This window comes from Otolemur garnettii, unplaced genomic scaffold (genome assembly GCF_000181295.1).
Source record: "Otolemur garnettii isolate 467f Iridium unplaced genomic scaffold, OtoGar3 scaffold00022, whole genome shotgun sequence".
Lineage (NCBI taxonomy): Eukaryota > Metazoa > Chordata > Mammalia > Primates > Galagidae > Otolemur > Otolemur garnettii.
This window is the reverse complement of record NW_003852417.1, coordinates 17,199,516-17,208,372: the sequence shown is the minus strand read 5'-3', so window position 1 is coordinate 17,208,372 and position 8,857 is coordinate 17,199,516. Positions and strand designations below refer to the sequence as shown.

Here is an 8,857-nt window from a genome sequence, read left to right as displayed (position 1 = left end):
ATACTAAAAGCAAGTTAAAAAGCAAATAATAGATTCAGAGAAAATACTTGTAACTTGTAAAACTAGAATGGAATCTGTGGTTTCTATTCTAATATCCACTTCACCCCATTATGTAGTTACCTTACTTGGCTTACACTGGATTGAATCTAGCCCAACTCCAGAGTTTAAACCAATGAGAATAATCTCATTCTCTCTGCCAAGATCATTGATTCATGTAACCAAGGCTTACAACAACATTGTACAGTATTATCTTGTTGACTGATATTGATTTAGGGATGGATTAGTAGTCTAACATTCAAATCTTCTGTGTAAAATTCTGGAACACAATCTTTTCTTCTGGGGCTTGGCATAGCTACAGGAAGTCCCGGAGTTATAAACATCCCATTAACATATGATTTGCACTTACAAACATAAGTGAAAGGCTCCTTCTTGATAATATGACCGAAGGCAAAAATAAGAAAATGAGCAATTCACAGAAGAAATTAAAATGTCAAATAAATAAAAAATGGTTTAAACAAAAAATGACAATATAAATGCACATTACCTCATTAGTAATATATTTTTATTAGAAAAATCAAAGTGAGGTATTATTTTGGGGTTATCAGATTGGCAAAAATTTTACTTGTTTATTTACATCCAAACCATTGACACAGCAAAAATTTTAAATGTGGTTAATTGGCTCGATGCCTGTAGCTCAGTGGCTAGGGCACCAGCCACATACACGGAAGCTGGCAGGTATGAATCCAGTTTAGGCTTGCCAAACAACAATTACAACTACAACCAAAAAAAAAGTAGGCAGGAGTTGGTGGCAGGTGCCTATAGTCCTAGCTGCTCCGGAGGCTGAGGTAAAAGAATTGCTTACGCCCAAGAGTTTGAGGTTGCTGTGAGCTGTGACGCCACAGCTCTCTACCCAGGGCGACAGCTTGAGACTCTGTCTCAAAAAAATAATAAATAAATAATAAAGTTAATACATAATTCTGGTAAAAACAGATGTAACTAAATAGGTGCTTCCAGATTCTAGCTGATAGAAGTATAAATTGCTAAGGCCTTTTTAGGTTGCCACTTTGTAGTCACCTATCAAAATTTGAATTGTGAATTTTTCTGGGGATGGGGGGAAGGACAGGATCTCTCTGTTACCCAGGATAACCTAGCAAAGTTCTATCATTGTGGCTCATTGCAGCCTCAAACTCCTGAGCTCAAGGGATCCTCCTGCCTCAGCCTCCTGAATAGCTGGAACTACAAGCACATGCCACTATCATTGGCTAATTTTTCATAGAAACAGAAGCTTACTATGTTCTTCAGGCTGGTTGTGAACTCCTAGTCTCAAACAATCCTCCTGCCTTGGCTTCCCAGAGTGTTAGGATTACACACATGAGCCAGTGTGCCTGGCCTGAATTGTGAATTTTTGAGTCCAATACCTTTTATTGGCCTCTAACCTATAGAAATAGTCAAGCATGTACAGCACATACAGGTTTCTAGCTTAGAAAATTAAGATGCTCACTCTAATACTGTTTATATTTGTGGAAAACTGAAACTAATCTAAATCCAAATCATGGTAAAATAATTATCGTACAAATGTACCATGAGAACTGTTTGGAAGTTTTGGAAGAAAAATGCCAAAATTTTATTTGGCAGAAAAATGAAACATGACAATATACATGCAAATCCTGTCCTGGAAAATGTCCACGGTATATTAAATGAGAAAGCAAGTGGCAGAACATACAAATATGTACAGCAAGACCCCATTTTATGACAGAAGAAGACAGAGAGACAGAGAGAGAGAATATAGGAAGTCCATAAAGCTAAGGAAGGGATAAAGAGGGGCTTTGTTTTATATTCTTCTGTTTTCATTAATATTTTTATAATGAACATTTTATTTTTTATGTACTGTATAATTCCAATTTTACTTAAACTATATATACACACAGTCACCCTTTGGTATTCATGGAGGAGGACCCGCTTGGGTCCTGAATGCTCAAGACCCTTATATAACATGGTATATGGTATATGCGTACAACCTATGCACACACATTGGCCTCTATACTTTAAATCATCTCTAGATTACTCATATTAATACAATGTAAATGCTATATAAACAGTTGTTATATTATTTTGTTTAGGGAATAATGATGAGGAAAAAATGTCTGTACACGTTCAATACAGACTAAACCATCCTAGGCCTAACTATCTTTTTTCTTTTTAGAGGGCCATCGCGTCATAGCTCACGGCAACGTCAAACTCTTGGGCTCAACCATTCCTCCTGCCTCAGCTTCCCAAGTAGCTAGAACTTCATTTCAGTCTCAATTTCTCTACCCTTCTTGTTTCCTTTCTTGCAGAATTGTCGATTTGGTGACTCGTGAGGCTCAGACTTATTTCTGAATCCTGGCTCCGTCACAGGACCAAAAAATTTTATCTCTCCGAGTCTACAAATGCAAATAATAACAATAATTTTGGGACCTTGAGAACTAGACGAAAAGATGTTAAAAGTGCCCAGAGGACAGCAGTCTCTCAATGCGACTTCCTTTTGAAAGACCAATCCCTTTATTTCAGGACTGAAACCCATCCTTTCCAGCACAAAACCCATTGTCATGCAATGCAGAACTCTTGACTAGAAGTCAGTAGGCTTAGGCTCGTCCTATTTCTACCACCTGTGGTCACGCGTAAAATCATTCACTTTGATTCACCGGTTTCAATTTCTTCACCAAAAAAGTGATGGAGGTGAATGACCAGATGATCGCCAGATCCTTCTGGATTAGAAAATCTCCTGGAGCACTAGGTCACCAGCGCTGTCTCATCTCCTCCCACACTCGAGCCTCGAAATGTCACTCGACCGAGTCCCACCCTTTCCTACAGAAATCGGCATAAACCCATGGCGCCGTCCTGAATCTCTCTAGCCGCTGAGTTGGCTACAGGCAAAATAGGTCAAACACCAACATATACTCCAACACAGCCCAGCGTTTTAGTCCAACACACACACGCAAACAGTTCCTTAACTTGCGGTGACAAACTCAGACACAGGGGACACCACTGCGGGAAAGGCCAAGCAAAAAGACGAGATCACGCACCGTTTCACCTTAGCTCACGTCCGCACTCGCTCCCACTCTGAGCAAGGTTCAGCCCCAAGCGCCAAGTCTTCTCTAAATCCAGAGCCCGGGCCTGCCTAGCAAGGACCCCTCTCCCCACCCGCGAGCAAAGGAGGCCTCGCGGGCTGCCTGCCTGCCGCCTGACGGAAAACCAGACACTCCGCCCCCTCCTCTGTGGGCCTCGGTCCTCCCGCGGATAACGCGTCCTTTCGGCCTGTTTAGCGGGACCAAAGGTCAGAGTTAAAGGGCCTGCGGCCACTCGGCGTCTGGATTTTAGTCAGGCAGTACGTTGGGCGCCTGGCCAGCCAGCCTGCGGGAAGAGAAGTCCTCCACTTGGCAGCCCTACTAGAAGCGCTTTACACTTTCGTCCTCTCCAGCTCATCATGGTGGCCTCCCGGGCAATTGGCAGCCTCAGCCGCTTCACTGCCTTCAGGATCCTCCGGTCCCGAGGTGAGGCCTGGCCGTAGGGCACCCCACAACGCCGGGCAGAACTCCTGAGCGGACTGGGGTGGCCCTGGAGTCGCGTCCCTCCTAGCTGCAGCCTGCCCACCTGCGCCCCAGGACCCAGCCCTCGGGAGGAATACTGCCCTGGTACCCTGTTTCCTATGTCCTTGTGAGGGGACTGTCACCCTCTCTCACGACTCCGAGGCCTGTGGCGATTTCAGACTCCGTAACCCTTAATGTGTCTGAGTTCTTTACCATCCAGTCGGGCGCCCTTCCTCAGGGCTCTTGCGTCGCACGTCTGGGCTCACGCCCCTCTTATTTTCTTCATTGATGGCCTTGGAATTGTCCCTACCAGATCTAGGAGTTCCTGGAGGATCGGGATCCATCCTGTCGCATCGTTGTGGCTCCACAGCACCTTGCTCTCACTGGAGCTATCTTAAAAGCTTCTTGGATGCAATTAGCAGACTTGCATATCTCTCCTTGCTCCTTTCCTTCAAAGCATTTTTGTACCTAGTACCACATTTCAGTAGGGTGCTTAACTCTTGCAGTTCCTGTAATTCCTTTATGAACGCATGGTGTATTGAATTTCAGTGGTCCTGCAACTTTCTGGAAGACATACGTGTAAAATACATGTATACCTTATTCTTAAGGGATAAAATGTTAGCGCCCTTGGGAGCTATTTGTAATCTTGTTTCTGACAATTTCCAAGCAGCCTGTATTAGCTATCTTATTTTTTTCCTTTCAAACTGGCAGTGAAAGAGTTAAAGTGGGTGGTTTTCGAAATTGCAGCATTTTCCTCTCATCCCGAATCTGTAAGGTCAAATGTGACTAACTTTTTATTGCATGTCGTGCTTAATTTCGGTTAATTAGAAACTTTTAATTTAAATTGTTATATAAATTACTTCCCTTTCCTCCTCCCCAACCAATAGGATAGTATCCTTTTTTTTTTTAGACTATTAGCTAATTCTCCCTTTATTGTATGGTGATGAATTGAATGATTGAATTTTTTTCTGCTTTCTTTTTTCAAATGGGATCGTTGCATGTGCAGTAATTACGACGTGTAATATATACCACATTATAGAAAATTGAAACATGAAGATTTAGGAAAGGGATTAAGGGAAACAAAGTACTCATTCTTACTACTCATATGTCTACTTTTAGCCTTTGGTTGTGTTTACTTACAGTTTCTTTTTGCTCCCTATTTTCCACATTTGTGTTTTAACACTTTTGAAAAGTCAAATGTATATTTTTTCTTCTTCATAGAGATGAGGTCTCACTATGTTGCCCAGGCTGTTCTTGAACTCCCGCTTTTATCTCCCAAAGTACTGTGATTACAGACTGAGCCACTGTGCCTGGCCTCAAATGTATATTTTTGAATATGGCCCTTGTGGATTGGCAGCTGCTGTAACTCTGAGGTAGTAGTCAGGTCAGGTGGTTTGTAGTCACTACCAGCTGTGTCTCCTATTCTAAATGGACTTTATTTTCCTCATCTATAAAGTGAATGAATGAAACTATGGATTTTTCTTTGACATGCGAAGTAGCATAACAGAACTTAAAGTTTGGAGTCTGACTTCTGTATTTGAATCTGACTTTTTCTTCTTTCACCCTCTGGCAATTAGTTTCTGAGTCTGTTTTCTCCTTTGTAAAATGGAAAATAATACTACCTTATGAGATCTAAAGGAGTTACTTTAGGTATCAAGCAGTTTTTCATGGAGTCAGTACTCAGCAAATGTTATCTATTATTAACTTTCCAGCCCTGAAGAACTGTGAATGTTTATGTCTAAGAATTTTCAAACTAATTTTTATATTTTACATATGTAATAAAAAACTACCAGCTTGATTTTTCTATTTTGTGTGTAGAAATATATATACACATGTAAATATGCATTTTGGATTGTGTTTTCCCCAATTAAGTAAATATGACTCATTTTAGCTACTAACCCTTTTAACAGCAATTTATAAATTTTGGGAAAATGTGAATTTAAAATTACCTGCACACCCATATTATCATTAGATTCAACAAATCAGTCTTTCACCCTGAAAGTCTGTGCCAAGGCTTTGCCACACATTTAATAAGATCATGACATTTGCTGCTGCATGGTTAAATTCTTTTGAAATTGACTTGTAATTCTTGATGCTCTGGAAGTGCTATGACTCTGAATGTGACTACTAATGAAAATCACATCTTAACCAAAATATCTTGTCTAATTCCCCCTCCTATTCTAAATCTAAATTCCCAATTATGTAAGTGGTAAAATAATTTCATAGGAAATGAATTAGAGGCAAATTTTCATTAGTAGATGGTGTGTTTTTTAATTTGACGCTCACATCCTTAGTCCCATCCTTTCCCCTAGGACTGAATTTTAAGAAAACAACCAAAATAATATTTTCAAATTTGAAATTTGTTTCAATGTACTCCAGCTCTCTGCTGACTTTAGTCTGATGAGGTCTTGTAGGTATTTTCTTGAGTTACATCACAACGATGATTAAAAAGTAGGTCAAAGGTTTCTTTCTTGCAGGCACAGTAGATATAGGCTAAAGTTCACACAGCTGTTGTAGAGTAAGAGATGCTGTTAGTCAGCGGGCAAGGCTAGATTCCAAAAGCAAAGCAGCCTTGTGCTCCAATTTGTTTTACTTGACTATAGTTTGGAATTCTTTTCTAAATATGTTTGTGTATTTACTGATTTTCTCTTTGCTTTTTGTGTCTATTAATAGATTCAGGGGTTTTGTGTTTGGGTGTATGACAGCACAGATAGCTTAGTGGGTGAGAGTTAAAATAGTTTTAAACTATAGGCTAATGTGCACCAACCTGGTTTTATCTTTACAATTGCAACCCATACTTGCTCCATTATCTTTTTCTTCTTGAGGACTTATCCCCTAACACTTTTTTTTTTATTTGAGACAGAGTTTTACTTGGTCTTCCTCAGTAGAGTGCTGTGGCATCATAGCTCACAGCAACCTCAAACTCCAGGGCTTTTTTTTTTTTTTTTTTTGAGACAGAGTCTCAAGCTATCCCCCTAGGTAGAGTACTGTGGCATCACAGCTCACAACAACCTCCAACTCCTGGGCTCAAGCAAGTCTCCTGCCTCAGCCTCCCAAGTAGCTGGGAATACAGGCGCCCGCCACAACATCTGGCTATTTTTTTGGTTGCAGCGTCATTGTTGTTTGGCGGCCCAGGCTGGATTCGAACCCGCCACCTTAGGTGTACGTGGCTGGTGCCTTAGCCACTTGAGCCACAGGCACCAAGCTTGAACTCCAGGGCTTCACTGATTCTCTTGCCTCAGCTTCCCAAGTGGCTGGGACTACAGGCACCCACCACAATGCCCAGCTAGTTTTAGAGACAAAGTCTCCCTCTGGCTCAGCCTGCTCTTGAACCTGTGAAGTCAGGCAGTCCACCTGCCTCGGCCTCCCAAGTGCTGGGATTACAGGCATGAGCCACTGCACCCAGCCCTAACATGCTAATTGACATATTTATGTTTCTTGGTCTTCTGCTTTTCCACCTTATCCCTCATTCCTAGTCAGTCCCTTTCCACTCTAATCTACTTTACCCTATTCTAGCTAGAATTCCCTATCCCCTTGCCTCCCTTCCCTCTGGAATTTCTACTTTACAAGCAAATTCCTTTCTTATGCCAGATCTATTTTCACTTCTTCATTTATATCCATTGAATAGAAACTTATTCTTCCCAGGTATCATGTTCTCTGCTGCCCTGCAATATAAGCTCCATCAAGAGAGGGATCTTTGTCTTTTTTGTTCACCCCAAGGGCCTAGATATATTCCAAGAGCCTAGAACAGTGCATGGCATGTGGTGGGTCATGATAGTTTTTTTGTTGAATAAATGACTCTGAAATGATGTTGGAATAGATTACAATATGGTTGGTGAAAACTTTTAATACAGATGCAACAATTAGAAAGCAAACCGTAAATAATAAAGATAAAGGCAGGAGAGGATTGTTGGGTAGATACAATCTGAAGATGAGGTTTTGTGGAAAAGATTACAGTCCTGATGCATAGATAAAGGAGGAGTGGTGGTGAATCAAACATCAACGATGGATAAACAAACAAGAAAAGTAAATCCTTAGTGAAGTAGAAGCACTGGGAATTGAGGAGATTAGGCTTCTCCTATCTTAAATCACTGGAATTCACTAAGGTTTGTTCAGGGTCACATAATTAATAAAACTAATGGTTGATCATTGGTCTTTGTACTAAAAGGGTTGGCTTAGATTGCTTAAAGAAGAAATGTAGACAAAGCCTGAAATTACCTCACTCTGCTTATGGTGTTATCTGCAAAGTTTTCTTTCCCTTTTTTAGTATATTGCCTTGCCTTTTAGACAAATATAAAGTTGCTATTTTCTGTGTCTTTTTTTCCTTTCCTTTAAAGAACTGCAGAATACAGAGAAAAGATTAATGAAGCAAGAGCCTAGGCTGACTATTAATAATCCTCCCCTGTGCTGGGCACAGAGGCTCCGACTGGTAATCCTAGCACTTTGGAAGGCTGAAGCAGCTGGATTCCTAGAGCTCAGGAGCTCAAGACCAGCCTGAGCAAGAGTGAGATCCTGTCTCTACTAAAAATAGAAAAAACTAGCTGAGCGTTGTGGGGGACACCTGTAGTTCCAGCTACTCAGGAGGCTGAGGCAGGAGGATCACTGGATCCCAGAGTTTGTGCTAGGCTGTGAGCTAGGCTGATGTCACAGCCCACTATCCCAGGCAGCAGAGTGAGACTCTTGTCTCAAAAAAAAAAAAATAATAATAATAATAATAATAATCTTCCCCTATTCCACCCCATCATCTTTAGGTTCTCTAAGTCACTGGTTCCCACATACCCATTTGTTCTCTGAATGCTTCAGAATCACCTTTTAAAAAATATAATTCTAGGGCCTAACCCTCTAAATCTGATTTTCTGGTCCTAGATTGGGGCCTAGGAATTTGTGAGTATATTTGGAGCTCCCCAGTTGATTCTAATGCTAGTACTGGTGTGGGAATCCTAGTCCAGCTGGGTATATTGGATAGTCTCTTGAGTTCTACTTTGGCTGTTAAGAATTGTGGCCAGCTCCCAAAGAGTCCCTGCTGATGATCAAACATAGGCCATTTTCAGCTTGAAAGTGGTTATGACTGTAAGGTTTGTTTCTAAATCATGTAGGAAGTGTTTTTGGTAGAGTTGATATTTAAAATAGCATTTAGATACCCTCATATTAATCTGAAATATATATGGCTCGGCACCTGTGGCTCAAACAGCTAAGGCGCCAGCCACATACACCTAAGGTGGCAGGTTCGAATCCAGCCCAGGCCCGCCAAACAACAATGATGGCTGCAACCAAAAAATAGCCGGGCA

The 8,857-nt window shown here is 41.2% G+C and overlaps 2 protein-coding genes across 3 annotated transcripts in view; one reads left to right on the top strand and one right to left on the bottom strand.

Annotated features, from left to right (window-relative positions):
• Nucleotides 1-3,227, bottom strand: part of HADHB (hydroxyacyl-CoA dehydrogenase trifunctional multienzyme complex subunit beta) — a 47,344-nt gene extending 44,117 nt beyond the window's left edge. Inside the window, exon 1 of one of the 2 annotated variants that reach the window (XM_023511876.1) lies at nt 3,066-3,227. The gene's annotated coding sequence lies outside the window, so the exon portion shown is untranslated. The remainder of the gene's footprint in view (nt 1-3,065) is intronic. The other variant, XM_012803776.2, reaches the window with a different exon arrangement.
• A 127-nt stretch (nt 3,228-3,354) lies between these two features.
• HADHA (hydroxyacyl-CoA dehydrogenase trifunctional multienzyme complex subunit alpha) overlaps nt 3,355-8,857 on the top strand; it is a gene marked incomplete at its 3' end in the record, with an annotated part of 40,840 nt that continues 35,337 nt past the window's right edge. The window contains exon 1 of the mRNA XM_023511818.1: nt 3,355-3,533. Coding sequence (XP_023367586.1) covers nt 3,467-3,533 — 67 coding nt within the window. The remainder of the gene's footprint in view (nt 3,534-8,857) is intronic.